This window comes from Globicephala melas, chromosome 7, assembly GCF_963455315.2.
Source record: "Globicephala melas chromosome 7, mGloMel1.2, whole genome shotgun sequence".
In the NCBI taxonomy this organism is placed as follows: Eukaryota; Metazoa; Chordata; class Mammalia; order Artiodactyla; family Delphinidae; genus Globicephala; species Globicephala melas.
In genome coordinates, this window is record NC_083320.1 from 32,865,682 (window position 1) to 32,887,254 (window position 21,573).

Here is a 21,573-nt window from a genome sequence, read left to right on the forward strand (position 1 = left end):
GTTTATCTCTGGACTTTCTATCCTGTTCCATTGATCTATCTTTCTGTTTTTGTGCCAGTATCATACTGTCTTGATGACTGTAGCTTTGTAATATAGTCTGCAGTCAGGGAGCCTGATTCTTCCAGCTCCATTTTTCTTTCTCAATATTGCTTTGGCTATTTGGCATCTTTTGTGCTTCTATACAAATTGCAAAATTTTTTGTTCTAATTCTGTGAAAAAAATGCTATTGGTAATTTGATACGGAATGCATTAAATCTGTAGATTACTTTGGGTAGTACAGTCATTTTGACAATATTGATTCTTCCAATCCAAGAACATGGTACGTCTCTCAACCTGCTTGTGTCATCTTTGATTTCTTTCATCAGTATCTTATAGTTTTCTGAGTACAGGTCTTTTGCCTCCTTAGGTAGGTTTATTCCTAGGTATTTTATTCTTTTTGATGTGATGGTAAGTGGGATTGTTTCCTTAATTTCTCTTTCTGATCTTTCATTGTTAGTATATAGGAATGCAAGAGATTTCTGTGTATTAATTTTGTATCCTGCAACTTTATCAAATTCATAGATGTAAGACCAGATACTATAAAACTCTTAGAGGAAAACAAAGGCAGAACACTCTCTGACATAAATTGCAGCAAGATCTTTTTTGATCCACCTCCTAATGTGAAAATAAAAACAAAAACGGGACCTAATGAAACTTCAAAGCTTTTGCACAGCAAAGGAAACCATAAACAAAACAAAAAGACAACGCACAGAATGGGAGAAAATATTTGCAAATGAAGTGACTGACAAGGGATTAATCTCCAAAACATACAAACAGCAGCTCAATATCCGAAAAAAAAAAAGGAAACCCCATCTAAAAATGGGCAGAAGACCTAAATAGACATTTCTCCAAAGAAGATATACAGATGGCCAAGAGGCACATGAAAAGATGCTCAATGTCACTAATTGTCAGAGAAATGCAAACCAAAACTATAATAAGGTATCACTTCACACCAGTCAGAATGGCCATCATCAAGAAATCTCCAAACAGTAAATGCTGGAGAGGGTGTGGAGAAAAGGGAACCCTCCTACATTGTTGGTGGGAATGTAAATTGGTACAGCCACTATGGAGAACATAATGGAGGTTCCTTAAAAAACTAAAAATAGAGCTACCATATGATCCAGCAAAACCAATCCTGGGCATATATCTGGAGAAAACCATAATTCAAAAAGATACATGTACCCCAGTGTTCATTGCAGCATACAAGCACTATTTACAATAGCCAGGATATGGAAGCAACCTAAATGTCCATCAATGGAGGAATGGACAAAGAAGACGTGATACATATATGCAATGGAATATTACTCAGCCATAAAAAAAGAATGAAATAATGCCATGTGCACTGACACAGATGGACCTAGAGATTGTCATACTGAGCAAAGTAAGTCAGACAGAGAAAGACAAATATCATATGATATCGCTTATGTGTGGAATCTAAAAAAATGGTGCAAACGAACCTACTTACAAAACAGAGTCACCGATATAGAAAACAAACTTATGGTTACCAAGGGGCATGGGGGGGAGGGAAAAATTGGGAGATTGGGATTGACATATGCACACTACTATATACAAAACATAACTAATAAGAACCTACTATATAGCACAGGGAACTCTACTCACTACTCTGTAATGACCTATATGGGAAGAGAATCTAAAAAAGAGTGGATATATGTATATGTATAACTGAGTCACATTGCTGTACAGCAGAAACACAACATTAAAAATCAACTCTACTCCAATAAAAATTAATTAAAAAAAATAAAAATGGTTAAAGAAAAAAGTATTAGACCAAAAAATAAATGCAGGAAGTATGACAATAGAGTTAGAAAATCATCATTTGGAACTACTACAGTAATTGTTGATTCAAGCAAGAATCATCAACGAATGCCAAAACCAATGCATGAAAGCTTGTTGGGGAACAGGATATTTACAGTCTCAAATATTTCCCCACAGACTATGTACATACAGTTACAAAGATAATCTGGTGGGTCAGACTTAACATTACTGACATCGGGCACCTCTTGATGCACATGCACAGAGAGGAACACACAACACATATAGTACTCCTGCCAAAAATGTTATTACTGAATCTAACAGTTTAAAAAACAGATAAACACAGGCTAAGAAGATTCAACAAAAATACTAGCTTGCATTCTTAAAAATATCAATGTCATGAAAGACAAAGAAAAGCTGAGAAACTGTTCCAGATTAAAGGATTCTAAAGAAACATGATATCTAAATGCCACCTGTGCTCCTTCACTGGGTCCTAGCTTACGGGAGAAACTGCTACAGATAACATCATTGGGGAAACTGAAAAAAAATGTGTCTATGTATCACATATTAAATAGTAGCATTGTATCAATGTTAAATCTCCTGAATTTGATAATTACTTTGGTAATAGTTTTTAAGTCTTTGTTTATATACATCCTGAAGTATTTGAGAAGAGTCAGAATTTCTGTAAATTATTAACAATTAGCAAATAATAACAACAGTAATAATAACAATTATATATACACAAAGAAAACAAAATATGCAAAAATGTTTATTGGTAAACATAGGTGAGGAGTATAGGGTGTTCAATCTACTACTCTTGGGACTCTTCTATAAACTTGGGACTTTTTCCCCAAATAAAAATTTTAAAAAATTAGAGAAATTACTAAAGATATTAATTTTAAGTATAAAAATTCAAGGAAAAGCAAAGGAATATAAAAGTCTCCTATAGATTTAAGAACAAATTAAAGATGAGGACAAGAATATTAGTTGGTAAGGTAAAAATAAGCATAAAGAGCAAAAGACAGCTTTGTTAATTTCAGTGATAAGATGTTCAGGCAGGAAAAAATACTCGGCAAAATCATTAATTTTACTTAAACTGCTACTTCAAAAGATAATTGCTTTCTTTGTTCAACTAAGAAGCTGTGCCTTTACTATAAGACACTCAGGTATTAATAAAAAGTAAAATTGAGTTTTAATTAAGCATGTTTCAATTTTGTTCAATTTTACATTGTATACTGGAAAGCTATTATGCATCTTCTAATGTATCAGGCACTAGACTAGGTACTGAAGTTAGAGAGTTTTTATTCTGAAAGAGTTTTTTCTAGGACAGAAGGAATAAATAGCCAATTATAATATGTGATGACTGAGGTTCCCTAAGAAAGGCACCTAATCCAGACCTGGAAGGACAGGGAAAGTAGGTAGGCAAGGTTCTATAGGATCGGGGGAGGCTGCTATAAGCATCAGAGTGTAAGCTGTCCAGGCAAATGGTGGGAAAGCATTCCAAACAAAAGAAAAAAACAGGAACACCAGTCAAGTGGTAGCCAGCGCTAGGTCACAGCAACTTGTCCACAGCTGTGGTCACAGCCACAGCTGGGTCACAGTAACTCGAAAGACTTACTGAACTGCTTCTACAGATCAAGGGGCTCCCAACGGCTTATAAGAATGTATATTCTTACCGGTAAGACAAAATATCTCAACACACTGAACCTGAAACTACAGAGCAAAGAAAGAGGGTTGCAGAAATGTTCAAGGAAATGCACCCATACTAATTTAAACACGACCTGTGGATTAAGCAGAAAGCAAGTAGAGACTGTATTCATTTCCTTTTTTAAAAAAATTTTATATTGGAGCATAGCTAATTAACAATGTTGTGTTAGTTTTTAATTTTATATTGGAGCGTAGCTGATTAACAATATTGTGTACAGCAAAGTGATTCAGTTATACATATACATGTATCTAGTCTTTTTCAAATTCTACTGTATAGCACAGGGAATGCTGCTCAATATTCTGTAATAACCAAAGTGGGAAAAGAATTTGTATTCATTTTCTATACAACGTGTCCTAATCTCAGCAAAGTTACAGATTTTGAATAAATGCAGAGTTCTACAGAACTCTTCGGTTTAAAAAGTCACAATTTCAGAAAAGATTCATTACTTTTAATGAGTATGGACTCTGCATTTTCATTTCCGTAGTTGCAACTGGAGTATAACCCTCAAGGTAATTTCGAATCCCAAGCATCTACCCTAACAATGGGGCTCAGTTTCAAGAGTATCAGAACAGAAAACAAACTAAGTCCACCAGGAACATCTGGAATTCTAGAAACCAGTATGTAAATCCAAAAAACACTGCAAAGTGTATTTACTTGGTCTTGTAAAAGGATATTCTCTCACAAAGTGCTGAGATCAAGCAACCATCAGTGATGTAAATTTGAAGGCTAAATCAACATGTACCTTAGCTGATTTTCAACAATCAGTATAAAGAGTCTTTTAACTCTTTAAATGATTTTCTTTCTTCACTAGCCATAAAACTTTAACTGTTCTGCTCATTCAGTCCTTTGCAAATATTCCTTGAGTGCTTATTCCATCAGGTACAGTACTAAGTCCTGAGGATGAAAATACAGAAATGAACAAGCCAGACACAGTTTCTGCCTTCATGGGAGCACCATCTAATGAATATGAGAAACATTGAATAAATGACTAGACAAATATTTAATATTTAACTGAGACGCATCATCAACTGGCTCTATGATTTTGGACTTCAGTTTCCTCATCTGTAAGACTAGGAGGTACATCAAATGATCTCTTAAGACTTTTTTAATTAAAACTTTTTATAAATTTAAAAGTACAAAACTTTGCTTCCAGAGTCCCTTTGTCGGATATTTACATTTACAGACTCTACCAGCAATAGCATATAATCCCCATCTTGCAACACACGAAGATTTTTGAGCACAAAAATATAAGGTTGGATGGAAACTAAAGTAATCTTTACTGTAACAGATTTTTAAGTCCAAATTCCGTATATTAAATATCTTGTGATGTTCTGAACTGACTATGAAGAGTAAGTGGGAGGGGAATTCCCTGCCAGTCCAGTGGTTAGGACTCTGCACTTTCACTCTCGGGGCCCAGGTTTGATCCCCAGCTGGGGAACTAAGCCACAGGCAAAAAAAAAAAAGTAAGTGGGAGAAAAGTATGTGCATATATTATCTGTATGTATCGGAATTACTTTGGGTACTGTTTAAAATGCACATTCCCAAGCCTCAACCAAAACCTACTAGAGAATATGTGAAGGTCAAGCCTGGGGATCTGGACTCTTGATAAGCTTCCCAGATAATGCTAACACACACTAATATTTGACAAATTTGAGCACAGAGTAGAACAAATAATATTATGAAAATGGTTTCAGAGTGAAACACTTCAAGATAAGAACTGTAATAACCCTACCTGTGTGGCCTTGTCCCGCATGCAGGGAGCAGCTTGCCCATGACCATCACGAGGCCAGTGCCCTGCAAGGTACGGCGCAGCAAGTGTATCCAGGGAAGAGGTACGGCGGATGATGCTAGAGGGGCTGGAGGAAGGCGGTCTTGCTTTGTCACCTAGAATTAAGACAAATACATTTATTTTAAAAATAGATTAGGGGCTTCCCTGGTGTTGCAGTGGTTGAGAGTCCGCCTGCCAATGCAGGGGACACGGGTTCGTGCCCCGGTCCGGGAAGATCTCACATGCCGCGGAGCGGCTGGGCCCGTGAGCCATGGCCGCTGAGCCTGCGCGTCTGGAGACTGTGCTCCGCAACAGGAGAGGCCACAACAGTGAGAGGCCCGTGTACACAAAAAAAAAAAAAAAAAAGAGAGAGAGATAAAAATAGATTAGGAAGGAAACAAAGTAGAAACTAAGTAGAGGTTCTCTAACTTAAATACAAAAAATGAGTAATAAAAAGAATAAGCTCTTGATTCACACAAACTTTGATGAATCTCCAGAGAATTATACTGAGTAAAAATAGTCAATCTCAAATGGTTTCCTGCTGTATGACTTCATTTGTACAACATTTTTGAAATGAGGAACTTTTAGAAATGGAAGAAAGATCAGTGGTTGCCAGGGGTCCACTAATAGATAGGGGAGGGAAGGTGAAGTGGCAGGAGAGAAGTAGGTGTTATAAAAGGGCAACATGCAGGGCCCTGGTGATAGGGAACTATTCAATATCTTGACTGTGGTGGTGAATATACAAACATACAAAGGAGATTAAGCAGTATAGAATTCAACACACACACACAGAAATAAGTACAACTGAAGAAATCTGAATAAGAGCCGTGGATTGTACAATGTCAAAATACTATAGAGTTCTACAAAATGTTATCAGTGGAGAAAAAAGGGCGAAGTGTACAAAAGATCTCCACATTATTTCTTACAACTACAATCATCTCTACAAAAAAAAAAAAGAAAATAATACAAATGTGTATCTATCCATTTAAAAAATGTTCATCTTGGTTTTAAGATTAAGTAGGTATAATATGTAAAATACTCATTTATCATTATACCACCTATACTCAAAAGGATATAAGGCAGCTAAGATAAAGTTACAGGTGAAATTCCATTTTAATTAGCTCTGTAAGGCACATATCTTAATTTTTGTTATAATAAATAGACTGTAAGAAACCATACTAACCAGCCTATAGGAGCTATACTTAAAGCCACATATGCAAATATATTTTCCATTTCAAGCTACAGGATATGTATTTAGATATAAGCCAAAAATAAAAACTAAAAACAAAACAAACAAAAAAGAACTAGAGGTAATGGGAAGTTAGAGGTGATGTATAAAAAAGAGTCTCATATCTCCATTTTTTTTTTTTTTGGAAGGGAGAAGGCAATAGGCTTAGGTAATTTATGCTTTAAAAATTAAAAAATTAAGGGACTTCCCTGGTGGTCCAGTGGTTAAGACTCCATGCTTCCACTGCAGGGGGCATGGGTTCAATCCCTGGTTGGGGAACTAAGATCCCACATGCCGTGCGGCACAGCCAAAATAATAATAATAAATTAAAATAAAAAATTAAGGGGTTTAAAAATATCAAATATATGCATGAGTAGGATTATATTATAATACTATCACTCTAGCTTTATATGGTAACAAATACCTTGTTCTTCTTAAGGCCATATATGAAAACACTTTATGACACCTCTCTTCTACTTATTTCTTAATAAGGGTCTTATATAGTTACAAGTATAAAAGTTCAGTTGCTGGTTATGTGACCCAAATAACAAAAGATTCAATTCCACCACGATAATACTTTTAGCAGCTGTGTCGCTGATAATCATAAAAGTTGTTTCACAAGATGTTCCTCAGATACATAATTTGCTTTCAAAATGGCACAACTATTTCACTACAACAACGCCTAATTGTTTCAAATGTTAACCATCTCTGCATACAGTCTTCCTCTTATAGTTAAACACAAAATAATTACAGTACATACCCATAAGTTCAAGGAAGCATGTACCCACATTATTAACTGTGACAAGTGAAAAGCAATAAATATACATGTTCACTATTTTTCCTCTAACTAAAAAATTAATCTCTACTGGGACAGTCACAAGAAGATTGTTCTTGGGCACACACAAAAAAAAGCCACACACACTATGTAAACTGGTGTACATTCATTAAAATCAAATTGTTAAAAGCTGTCTGACACTTTTCTTCCCTGACTATAACATTGCTTCAGCCACCCACCAGTGCACTGATAAGATAGATCTTACTAACAGGTCTGATTTCATTTTCAAGATTTTAAATTATCCAAGTGCCGACTTTTCAACCAGGCCTCCTAAGACCATTAGATTTTCTTTAACAAAATGGAGAACAGAAAAGTTATACATGGTCACATGTAAAAATACTAAACATTTTCTCTTTTGAACTCCCTTCATTTAGACATTTTTAAGGGTCTGTGAGCCAGCACTAAGCCCTAGAAATTAAAAACACTAAGTTACAGCCTGCCATAAAGAACACAGAGTGTACATCTAGCTTGTCATCATTCCACTTCAATCCAAGTTCCCAAAATTGACAAGATTTGGTGCCTAATTATGAGGGAGTTTAAGGGAAGGGAGGGAGCCTCAAAGAGTCAAAGATGACTCAAAGAATCCCAACCTACATGAACAAAGGCTGTATTTACAAGGAAGTCCAGAGGAAGAAACTCTTTGACAGCTAACAAGATCCTTCATGATCTGACTTCTCCAGGCTTCCTTTCTTGCCTACACTGCCTCAAATCCCGATCACGCTGAACGACTTGCAGTTCCCAACATGTACCAGACCCTGCATGCCTACAGGCTTTTGCCTCTGCCTACATAATCCTCATATCCCCTTCCTGGGTTTGGCTAATTCGTGTTTAATCTTTCAAACTGCAGTCTGGATGTCTGAACTGAAATTGAAAATTCAGTACAAATGTTTCCTCTGGAAAATCTTACTTGAACAGCCACTCAAACCCCCAAGAAACACATCAACACCTGGGTCAAAAGCCCTCCTGTGTGCTGCCATAGCACGGTTCACTGAAATGGTCTCTTGACTGTCCCAGTGCTCTAGGAGACAGTGAGATTTTGAAGGGCAGGAATTTTACTTCCACCCCCAATTGAATGATTAAAATAATACCTGACATATATGAAGAGAATGACTTCTAATGTTTCTATCAGCAAGGGCAGGTGCATGCAATAAATTCAGATACTCTTTTGTTAACCCAAAGTAAATCAACAAAAACTAATACTGCACGGTATCACTTATATGTAGAATCTTTTTTCAAAAATCAAACTCATAGAAACAGAGAGTAGGAAAAGTGATTGCCAGGGGTATGGGAAAAACAGGGAAAGGCTGATGAAAGGGTATAAAGTTTCAGCTATAAGATGAATAAATAAGGTCTGAGGTGTAAATGTATAACATGGTGACTACAGTTGATAACACTATATTGTGTAAGGGAAATCTGCTAAGAGAGCAGAACTTAAATGTTCTCTCACACAAACAAAAAAAGATAGATATGTGCGGTGATGGATGTGTTAATGAACTAGATGGGAGAAATCTTTTCACAGTGCTTACATATATTAAATCCTTATGAGGTATGCTTTATATATCTTACAATTTTATTTATCAATTATACCTAAACAAAGCTGAGAAAAAGTAAATCAAAACAACAGAAGTTGGGCTTCCCTGGTGGAGCAGTGGTTGAGAGTCCACCTGCCGATGCAGGGGACGCGGGTTTGTGCCCCGGTCCGGGAAGATCCCACATGCTGCGGAGCAGCTGGGCCCGTGAGCCATGGCCGCTGAGCCTGCGCGTCCGGAGCCTGTGCTCCGCAACGGGAGAGGCCACAACAGTGAGAGGCCCGCGTACCGCAAAAACAAACAAACAAACAAAAAAGCAGAAGTTTAAACTTGACTTTGTTCTTTAAAAATCAAGTCTTAAAAGAAGTTAGCTACAGCTGGGTGTGGCATTAAAAATTTCAGTCAATGCCCTGGGCTCTGGAGTTCAGAACTCCCCAACCATCTGCACCAGTTCAGCTAGTTCCTGGGTAACTTCAATGGCAGTAGTAGAGCATCCCAAACCATGGCCCTTAGGTATTACATTACAAAGGTTCTACAGACCTTGTTAGATTTAGGTATTTGCAGAAATTGATCAGGTACTGGCTTAAAAGCTATATTTCTTGCTATCCACAAAGTCATTTAACAAGCAGAAGGGATAAACTAGACATATGCATTTGTTCGGAAAGGGGAAAAAAATCTTTCCTTCTTCATGTATAAAAATGATAAATACTTAGTATAAAGAAAACTAACAGTATTTAAAAAAAAACACAAAAAAAATCCCAATAGGCCACCACTCAAGAGATAACCGTTTTAATGAGTATTTATTTTCCAGAAATCTGTCTACACTTACACAGACGTACAATTTTATATAAATGAGGTCCCATTAGGCATGCTATTACTTATTGTTCAGAAAGAAAAAGGGCATGTCGAGGACCTATTGCCACTGTAATAAACATGAATCTACAATACATCACCATTTTTAAAAATTAATTAATTAATTTATTTATTTTGGCTGTGTTGGGTCTTCGTTGCTGCGCACCGGCTTTCTCTAGTTGCGGCAAGTGGGATCTACTCTTTGTTGCGTTGCGTGGGCTTTTCATTGGCGGTGCTTCTCTTGTTGTGGAGCACAGGCTCTAGGCGCACAGGCATCAGTAGCTGCGGCACGTAGGCTCAGTAGTTGTAGCTCACGGGCTCTAGAGCGCAGGCTCAGTACCTGTGGCGCATGGGCTTAGTTGCTCCGCGGCATGTGGGATCTTCCCGTACCAGGGCTCGAACCCGTGTCCCCTGCATTGGCAGGCGGATTCCCAACCACTGCGCCACCAGGTAAGTCCCCACATCACCATTTTTAATAGCTGAATAGTATCCTATTGAATGGATACATCATAACTTAATCTCATATTGATGGACATTTTCAATGGCAGATATATATCCTTTTATGTTTACTTAATTATCTCAATTTTTTTTTCCCCAAAAGGATGTAGTTTATTCACATTCTGGCAAAAACATTTCAGGAATAAAATAAGTGGGTAAAAAGAAGAGCCAAGGGCTTCCCTGGTCCATGTCCCCTGCATTGGCAGGCAGATTTGTAACCACTGCGCCACCAGGGAAGCCCCCTCTGAAGTATATTTTGTCAATTTTTTCCAATCTTCCCAAAGATTAAAAATATCATTTTATTTGCATTTCAATTATTGACTTCTATAATATTAATTTTACTGGCAATTTATATTTCTTTTTTATATTACTAGTATTTTTAAAATATTAATCATAATCTCTTTTCTTAATCTTAAAGAGATCTTTCCTTCTGATGAAGAAAATTTTTTTGGCTGTGCTGTGTGACTTGTAGGAGGGATCTTAGTTCCCCGACCAGGGATTGAACTCAGGTCCTCCACAGTGAAAGCAGCAGTGAAAGCACAGAGTCCCAACCACTGGACCACCAGGAAATTCCCAAGGATCATTTAAATTGTGGGAGATTCCTTTGATTTCATTTTATCTTCCTTTTCTTTTATTAAATTCTAGTAAAATTCAATGTAGCTGATTTTTATCTTAATTAGCACAAACAGTATGATTAAATTCTTATAAAAGTATATGCCTATTCATCCACTGTCTAAACTTCCTCCTCCTACACACACACTTAAAATGTCTCTGGAAAGAAATATAAAAAACCAATGACAACGGCTACTTCCAGAAAGGGGAACTGGATGGCTGGCAGACAGAGGTACAAGGGAGATATTTCACTGTCTTTCTAATTATACCTTTTAAATTTTACATGTGAACTTATTACCTATATTTTAAAAACTCATATTCTTTGATTCAACAACTCTCTATCTAGGCATGTAAACAGAATAATTAAATGTGGAAAAGGGCTTTAAATTCAAAGACATTCATAACATTTGCAATAGTAAATACCATAAATAATATGTCCAAAATTGGAGGTTAAGGAAATGGATGGAAAATATATAATGGAATATTAAAGATATTAAAAACTATGCTTTGAAATGATAAACTTACATGACAACTTATTTATAATCTATTAAGAGAAATATAGGAAAAAAGTATGTGTTTCCATAATTTATTTCTAACTTCGTATCTTCTTCGGTTATTTCCATGTTTCTTCTTCAGTTAACTTTTCAATTAAGTTTTCAATGAAACATTAACAGATAGCATAATGAATAACTGTTGCAGGCATAACAGTACCAAATTAATAAATTAACCCTAATAAGAACTAAATGATTAATTTAATCAAACTTATTTCCTATAGACATGGTATCAAAAAAGGTCTAGGCATTTAAAAATCTAATTAAATTTAAAAATCTAATTTACAATAGCCAGGACATGGAAGCAACCTACATGTTCATCGACGGAGGAATAGATAAAGAAGATGTGGCACATATATACAATGGAATATTACTCAGCCATAAAAAAGAATGAAATAATGCCATTTTTAGCAACATGGATGGACCTAGAGATTGTCATACTGAGTGAAGTAAGGCAGACACAGAAAAGACAAATACCATATGATATTGCTTGTATGTGGAATCTTAAAAAAGGGTACAAATGAACTTATCTACAAAACAGAAATAGAGTTACAGATGTAGGAAACAAACTTATGGTTACTGGGAGTAAGTGGGGGAGAGGGATAAATTGGAAGATTGGGATTGACATATACACATTACTATATATAAAATAGATAACTAATAAGGACCTACTGTATAACACAGGGAACTCTACTCAATACTCTGTAATGGCCTATATGGGAAAAAGAATCTAAAAGAGTGGATATATGTATATGTATAACTGAGTCACTTTGCTGTACAGCAGAAACTAACACAACATTAAAAATCAACTACATGCCAACAAAATTTTTTTAAAAAATCTATTTAGTAATTATTCTTTTGTTAAACATGAGGTTTAATTTACGTAAAATTAACCCTTTTTTAGTGTACAATTTTGAAGAGTTTTGAAAAATAAATATACCCATTTAATCACCATTACAGTCAAGATCTAGAATATTGCCATTACCCTAAAATGATTCCTCATGCTCCTTTGATGTCAACCTCTCCACCCTTGGGCCAAGGTAAACTCTGACCTGCTCTCTTGTCAGAGATAAGTTTTGCCTTTTTTAAAATGTCATATAAATGTAATCATATAGTATATACTCTTTTGTGTCTGACTTCTTTCACTCAGTACAATGCCTGTGAGATTCATCCTTTTGTGTATTAGCAGTTCATTCCTTTCTACTATTGCTGAAGAGTACTTCATTGAATGGAAATACATGATGGTTACTTTTTTTTTTTTTTTTTGTGGTACACGGGCCTCTCACTGTTGTGGCCTCTCCCGTTGCAGAGCACAGGCTCCGGACGCGCAGGCTCAGTGGCCATGGCCCACGGGCCCAGCCGCTCTGCAACATGTGGGATCTTCCCGGACCGGGGCACAAACCCGTGTCCCCTGCATCGGCAGGCGGACTCTCAACCACTGTGTCACCAGGGAAGCCCCATGATGGTTACTTTTATGTCAACTTGACTGGGCCATGGGGTGCCCAGATAGGTGGTTAAACATTATTCTGGGTGTGTCTGGGAGGGTGTTTCTGGATGAGACTAATATTTGAATTGCTGGACTAAGTAAAGCAGACTGCCCTCCCCAACATGTATAAGCCTCATCCAATTCACAGGAGACCTGAATAGAAAAAGGTTGGGTAAGGGAAAATCTGCTCTCTCCCTGCATGACTGCCTTCAAGCCAGGACACTGGTCTTCTGCCTTCAGACTCAGACTCAGACTCAGACTCAGCACCAGTTCTCCTGGTTCTCAGGCCTTTGGACTCAGACTGGAACTATATCACTGACACTTCTGGGTTTCCAGCTTGCAGACTGTGGATGGTGGCACTTCTCAACCTCCATAACCACGTGAGCCAATTCCTTATAATAAATCCCTAACTATCTATCTACCTACCTATCTCTCTATCTAATGTGTCAATAGGATGTAAATATATATTGATATATATATATGATACATACAATATACACTGTATATCCTATCAGTTATGTTTCTCTGGAGAACCCAGACAAATGCAGTATACTACAATTTGGTTATCCAATTGCCTGTTGATGGACATTTGGGTTGCTTCCTGTGTTTCACTATTAAAAATAAAGCATTCCTGGACAAGTCTTTTTGTTGATATATGTTTCCACTTCTCTTGGAGAAATAGTGGAAATGCTGGGTCAAAGGATAGCAGGGTCTCACTTTTTATTTCACTGCCAAAATGTTTTCCAAACTGGTTGTACCATTTTACATTCCAACCAAGAGCACATAAGAGTTGCAGTTACTCACATCAACATTTAGTATTGTGAGGTTTTTTTCCATTTTAGTTATTCTAGTAAATGTGTAAAGGTATCTCACTGTGGCTTTAAATTACATTTCCCCAATGACTAATGAGATTGAGCACTTTTAAGTGCTTTTTGGCCGTTCATATGTCTTCTTTGGTGAGGTGTCTGATCAAATCCATTGTCCCTTTTTTAATTTGGTGATTTGTCTCAAACTGGACTCATGTATTCTGGATGCAAGTCCTTTGTCAAATATATGTATGTGAGCATTTGTGCCTAGTCTGAGGTGTGTTTTAATTTTAATAATGTTTTCTGAAAAGCAATTTTTAATTTCAATATTATACAATTTATCAACTACTTCTATTAGTAGTTTGTGTGTTAATAGTTCTTTGTGTCTTAAGAAATCTTTGCCTACCCCAAGATCAAGAAGATTTGCTCCTATGTTTTCTTCCAGACATTTACCAATTTTAGCTTTCAAATTTAGATCTTTGATCCATTTAGATTTCATTTTTGTGTATAGTTTGAGGAAAGGGCCAAAGATTACCCCCTCTACCATCTGTTTCAGAACCATCTGTTGAAACTTTACTGAAATGTGTGGGCTATTTCTAGATGTTCTGTTCTACTGATCTCTCTGTTCACAGGCAGTAGAGTATAAGCTTGTCAACTGTAATTATTATTTTTCACTATTGTTTTGACTATTTGCGTTTCAACATAAATTTTAGGTCTTTGCATTTTCATGTAAATTTTAGGTTTAATAATAAAAAATATATGTATACATATTTTTTCGTATAAATTTTAGGACCAGAATGGCAGTTATGAGAGCTGAATCCTTGGTTTGCTCTGATCTTATGAGTGTAAGATATTAGCTGTAGGCTTACATTATACATTTATATATAATATAATAAAGCTGTCTTTTGTTCCAAAGTTCTCTTCTAGTCCTAGTTTCCTGAGAGTTTTTAACAGGAAAAGATGATGAATTTTGTCAAATACATGTTCTGCATAAACTGAGATAATCACGGTTTTCCTTCTTTGCTCTTAGATAACAGGCTGAAATACAGTTGATTCTCATTACTCATGGTAGTTATGTTCTATAAAGTTGTCGAGAACTCTGAAACAACTGCTCCTGGGAGAAATACAGGGTTAGACCCCTGAAAGCTTCTGATCACGTTTTCATCAACCAATCAATACATAAACTTGTTTTATGTGTGTTCTGTTTAAAGACGCCTTATTTAATATATATGACTGATTCATTAACATTGAAATCATGGCCAACAGCACTATAATTCAGGCCTGAACAAAATTTATCTAATGTATATTTTCTCCGTAAGACACATAATCATCTTCTTGTGTTTAGGAACAATAGACAGCACTTCAGCACTACAGTTGAAAGCCATTTTAAAGAAAAAAATCAACAAAAGGAAAAAATGAGAAAAATATGGCACTAAATAGACTGTGAAAAGGGTACTTGTTTACAGTATGAGAGCTGAAAGAAAGCAGAGTGCTTTGTTCGACCCCACTTGAGAATGTACACGTTGGGCCACTCAAACTTCTCATGAATGTCTGTGAGTGATTGCACAAATATCGTGAGTTTTGATTTTGGAATTACAAATAAATTTTCACTAGTGGGAACATTTTCAAATATGGATTTGCAAATAATAAGGATTGACCGTATATAGCTAGGTTTGGGGTTTTTTTTTTTTACTGCTAAAACAAACTTGTACATTTGGCAGAAATTCCACTTAGTCATGATCTATCATCGTCATATTTACATTTATATTGCTGGATCAACTTGCTGTATTTTGTTAAAGAGTTTTGTATTTGTATTCATGAAGGATATTGTCATGTACTTTTCTTACAATGTATTTGTATGGCTTTGATATTGGGGTAATAATACCTCATGAAATGAGTTGGGAAATGTTATCTTCTATTTTCTGGAAATGTTTAAGGGCAGTTAGTATTATTTATTTCTTAAAAGTTTGATGGAATTCACCATTGAAGCCACCTGGCCTAGAATTTTCTTTATGAGAAGGTTTTAAATTATGAATTCAATTTCTTTAGTAAATATAGGGATAAAGGGACATTCAGATTTTCAATTTTATCTTGTGTCAGCTTTGGTGGTCTCTTTTAAGGAATTTGTCTACTTCCTCTAAGTTGTTGAATTTACTGGCATAAAGTCCACAATGATCCTTTACTATGCTTTTAATTTATGTAGTATCTGTAGTAATATCCCCTCTTTCATTCCTGGCATTGGTAATTTGTATCTTTTTTTCCCTTAATCAATCAAACTAAAGGCTTATCATTTTTATTTATCTTTTCAAAGAACCAGATTTTGATTTCACTGATTTTCTCTATTTAGCAGTTTTCTAAATTCACTGATTTCTGCTCTTATCTTTATTTCCTTCCTTCTACTTACCTTGGGTTTAATTTGCTCATCTTATTCTATCTTTTTAAGGTAGAAGCTTAGAAAATTATTGACTTTAGACTTTTCTTCCTTTCTAATATAAAGCATCTTTCAAAGCTATACATTTCCCTTAGCTATATCCCCCAAAATTTATGGTATGTTTTCATTACCACTCAGTTCAAAATATTTTTTAATTTCTCTTGTGATTCTTTGCCCCTTGGATTATTTAGAAATGTTTTTTAATTTCCAAATGTTTTGGAGAGTTTCCATATATCTTTCTGTTACTGATTTCTAATTTCACTCTCTTTTGATAAGAGAACATATTCTATATAATTTCATTCCTATTAAAGTTAATAAGACTTATTTTATGTCTCAGCATATGGTTTATCTTAGTGAATGTTCCATGTGCAGTGGAAAAGAATGTGTACTATGCTGTTGCTGAGTGCTCTAAAAATGCAAATTAGGTTATATTTGTTGATAATGTTGCTTAAGTCTTCTAACCGCTTACTAATTTTCTGTCTACCTGTACTATTAGTTCTGGGAAAGGAATGTTGACCTCCATTTCATGAATTTTGAAGCTTACTAATGAAAGCATACGCTTAGAATATACCTTCTTGATGAACTGACCCCCTTGCCATTATGAAATGTCCCTTTTTCCCTTATTTTTATGTCTACTTTAAATAGTAATCAGTACTCCAGCTTTCTTATGTTCAGTTTTGTACAGTACATGTTTTTCCATCATTTTACTTTTAACCTACCTGTTTCTTTATAAAGTCTTTAGCCCACATATCCGGATCTTGCTCTTTCCTAAATCCAGTCTGACAATCTGCATTTTAATTAGTGCTTAGACCACTTAATATTGATATAGTCATAGCAATCTACCATCCTGCTATTTTCTATTTGTCCCACCTGTTTTATTTTCTTTTTCCCTCTTTTCCTAAGTAATTTTGGCTTGAGTATTTTTAGTGACTCATATACTCTATTGATACATTAGCTATACTTCTTTTACTTTTTGCTTGGTTGCTCTAGGGTTTCACAAAGTGCATCTTATCACAGTCTACCTTCAAATAAAATTACATCACTTTACATATAACATAAGACTCTTAGGAAGGCGATGCTTTCATTGCTGCCTCCTGTCCTTTGAGCTTCTGCTGTCGTATATTTTATGTATACATTTAATATTAATATATGTTGTTACTATTTAGCTTTAACCAATTATCTTCTAAATAAATGATGACAAAAAAGTCTTTTATTTACTCATTTACTATTTCTGGTGTTCTTTATTCCCTTGTGTAAATCCAAGTTTTGATCTGTTATCATCTTCTTTCTACATGAAGAACTGCCTTCAATATTTCTTGTAGTTCAAATTTGCTGGCAAAGAATTCTCTCAGATTTTGATGTGTGAAAAAGTATTTGGCCTTCATTTTGAGGGATATTTTTGCTGGGTATAAAATTCTATCTGGGTTTACAGTTTTATCTTTTAGTACTTTAACGATATCATTCCATTATGTTCTGTAATATATTATTGATATTTCAAGCAAGAAATTTGCTATCTCTTTTTTTTTTTTGCGGTACGCGGGCCTCTCACTGCTGTGGCCTCTCCCGTTGCAGAGCACAGGCTCCAGACGTGCAGGCTCAGTGGCTATGGCTCACAGGCTCAGCCGCTCCGTGGCACGTGGGATCTTCCCGGACCGGGGCACGAACCCGTGTCCCCTACATCAGCAGGCGGACTCTCAACCACTATGCCACCAGGGAAGCCCTATCATTTTTTGTTCCTCTGTACTAAAATAGTTTTTCCTAGCTGCTTTAAAATTTTTTTTTCTCTAACACTGGTTTTCAGCCATTTAACTATGATGTGCCTTAGTATGGTCATCTTTGTGTTTATTCTGCTTGAAATTATTGAACCTCTTGGATTGGTAGGTTTACAGTATTTCTAAAGTTAGGAAATTTTTCAGTCACTATCACTTTAAACTTTTTTTTTTTGCCCTCCCCCTTCTTCTGGGAGTAGAATTAGACCCACACTGTCTCCTAGATCACAAAAGTTCTGTACAGTTTTTTTTTTTAGTTGTTCTTTTCTCTGTGTTTAATTTTTGGGTAGTTTCTTGCTATATCTTCAAGTTCATTGATCTTTTCCTCATCAGATAAGAAACCGCTGTTATCTCCTGTTAATCACAATCAGTGAATTTTTCATTTATTGTGTTTCTCATCTCTGCAAATTACATTGTTTTTAATATTTTCATTTTCTTCTCATTACATTCATATTTTCTTTTAAATCTCTGAGCATTCTGATCATATTTATAATGCCCATTTAAAAGTTTTTGTCTGCTAAGTCTATCATCTTTGTTATTCTTAGCCTGTTTTCGCTGCCTTAAGTTCTCCTGGTGTTCACATTTTCCTGATTCTAGTAATTTTTTATTGCAAGCTGTACACAGTGTTATACATTTAAGTGTCTGGATTTTGTTATTTTCTTTCTTTTTTGTGTGTGTGTGTGTTACGCGGGCTTCTCACTGCTGTGGCCTCTCCGGCTGCGGAGCACAGGTTCTGGACACGCAGGCTCAGCAGCCATGGCCCACGGGCCCAGCCGCTCCGCAGCATGTGGGATCCTCCCGGACCGGGGCACGAACCTGCGTCCCCTGCATCAGCAGACGGACCCCCAACCACTGTGCCACCAGGGAAGCCCCTGTTATTTTCTTTTAAAGATTGTTGAGCTTTGTTTTAAAAGTCACTTAAGTAATTTGTGGATCAGCTTGATCTTTGAAGTCTGCTATAAGTTTTAGGAAAGATTGGGGGTAGACATTACTTCAGGCTAGTTTACTCCTACTACTAAGGCATGGACATTTGGGGTTCTCTACTGAACATACTGGATGGTCAAAAAAGGTCTCACCACTCTGGTCAGTGCTTGAGCAACTCCCCAGCTCTAGAAATTACTCAACTTGTGGCTCCTCAGGCAATCCCTGCCCAGCTTCAGAGAGTTCCATTCTATATACACACACTCTACACACTTGTTTAGCAAAGGCTAAAGGAAATCCCTATGCAGATTTCTAGAACTTTTTTCTACTGAGCTTCCTCTCCTCTGCAACTCTGTGCAGCAATTTTCAGCCACTTCAACCTCTCTGAACTACAGTCTCTATCTCTCCAATTAAACAAGACACCATGCCCTGAGATACCCACTGCCTGCACCATGATCTGAAATGTGTCTTTTAGCAGAAATCCAGGGCAATTATAGCACTCACCTTACCTGTTTCCTTTTTCTTAGGAATCACATTCCCACACTGCCTGTTGTCCAATATCTAAAAATAGGTATTTGATATCCTGTGTCCAATTTTCTAATTGTTTACCATAAGAGGTTAAGTTCAGAAACTGTTTCTCCTCATGGCAAGAAGTAGAAGTCATTTCATGTCCAAGTAATCATACTTTAAACTCAAGTGATTCGTGATGTATCATCCAGGACTATAAACAAATCATTCATTCATTCATTCATTCATTCATTCATTCATTTATTTATTTGTGGCTGTGTTGGGTCTTTGTTTCTGTGCGAGGGCTTTCTCAAGTTGCGGCAAGCGGAGGCCACTCCTCATCGCGGTGCGCGGGCCTCTCACTATCACGGCCTCTCTTGTTGCGGAGCACAGACTCCAGACGCGCAGGCTCAGTAATTGTGGCTCACGGGGCTAGTTGCTCCGCGGATGTGGGATCTTCCCAGACCAGGGCTCGAACCCGTGTCCCCTGTATTGGCAGGCAGATTCTGAACCACTGCGCCACCAGGGAAACCCCTAAACAAATCTTTTGCTTAGCAAGTTGCCTTATGCATGGAACAGCTTTTAATGCATATAGAATTACATAATGAGGAAAAAATGAAAATGAAAAATAATAAAGAAAAAATGAAAAACCTAAATAAAATAAGCATTTGTTGAGCAATTAATATACATCAGGCACTGTGCTAATTGCTACCATGTATTACCTCATTTAAACTATACAATAACGCTCTGAGATAGAGATACTCAATTCATAGATTCAATAAATCTTTATTAAGCATCTATTATGAGCCCAGACTCTTCTAGGTACTGGTGATATAGTAGTGAACACAAAAGTCAAAATGCACAATCTTTAGGAGTTTATTACTAATCCCACCCTCTAGATGAGGAAACTGAGGTTTAGAAAAGTTAAGTAACTTACTACCATTACACAATAAGAACCAGAGCCAAGACCTGAGTGTAGATCTCTTTAAAACTAGACTGGCAGTCTCTCCAATCAGGAAACTTGCACAAGCCTCTTAGATAGCTTCATCCACAGAGAGCAGACAGCAGAAGCAAGAAGAACTACAATCCTACAGCCTGTGGAACAAAAACCACATTCACAGAAAGATAGACAAGATGAAATGGCAGAGCACTATGTACCAGATGAAGGAACAAGATAAAACCCCAGATAAACAACTACATAAAGTGGAGATAGGCAACCTTCCAGAAAAACAATTCAGAATAATGACAGTGAAGATGATCCAGGACCTCGGAAAAAGAATGGAGGAAAAGTCAAGAAAATGAAAGAAATGTTTAACAAAGACCTAGAAGAATTAAAGAACAAACAAACAGAGATGAACAATACAATAACTGAAATGAAAACTACACTCCAAGGAATCAATAGCAGAATAACTGAGGCAGAAGAAAGGATAAGTGACCTGGAAGACAGAATGGTGGAATTCACTGCTGCGGAACAGAAATAAAGAAAAAAGAATGAAAAGAAATGAAGACAGCCTAAGAGACCTCTGGGACAACATTAAAGGCAACAACAGTCGCATTTTAGGGGTCCCAGAAGGAGAAGAGAGAGAGAAAGGACCAGAGAAAATGTTTGAAGAGATTATAGTCAAAAACTTCCTTAAAAAAAAAAAAAGAAAAGAAAAAAAAACACTTCCCTAACATGGGAAAGGAAATAGCACCCAAGTCCAGGAAGTGCAGAGAGTCCCATACAGGATAAACCCAAAGAGAAACATGCCGAGACACGCAGTAATCAAACTGGCAAAAATTAGAGACAAAGAAAAATTATTGAAAGCAGCAAGGGAAAAACAACAAATAACATACAAGGGAACTCCCATAAGGTTAACAGCTGATTTCTCAGCAGAAACTCTACAAGCCAGAAGGGAGTGGCATGATATACTTAAAGTGATGAAAGGGAAGAAACTACAACCAAGATTACTCTACCCAGCAAGGATCTCATTCAGATTTGATGGAGAAATCAAAAGCTTTACAGACAAGCAAAAGCTAAGAGAAATCAGCACCACCAAACCAGCTCTACAACAAATGCTAAAGGAACTTCTCTAAGTGGGAAACACAAGAGAAGAAAAGGACCTACAAAAACAAACCCAAACCAATTAAGAAAATGGTAATAGGAACATACATATCGATAGTTACCTTAAACGTGAATGGATTAAATGCTCCAACCAAAAGACACAGGCTTGCTGAATGGATACAAAAACAAGACCCATATATATGCTGTCTACAAGAG

The 21,573-nt window shown here is 36.4% G+C and overlaps 1 protein-coding gene across 1 annotated transcript in view; it reads right to left on the bottom strand.

Annotated features, from left to right (window-relative positions):
* The window catches only part of FAM117B (family with sequence similarity 117 member B), an 89,819-nt gene that overhangs the window by 34,275 nt on the left and 33,971 nt on the right, over positions 1–21,573 (bottom strand). Inside the window, exon 2 of the mRNA XM_030854396.2 lies at positions 5,253–5,404. Coding sequence (XP_030710256.1) covers positions 5,253–5,404 — 152 coding nt within the window. The remainder of the gene's footprint in view (positions 1–5,252; positions 5,405–21,573) is intronic.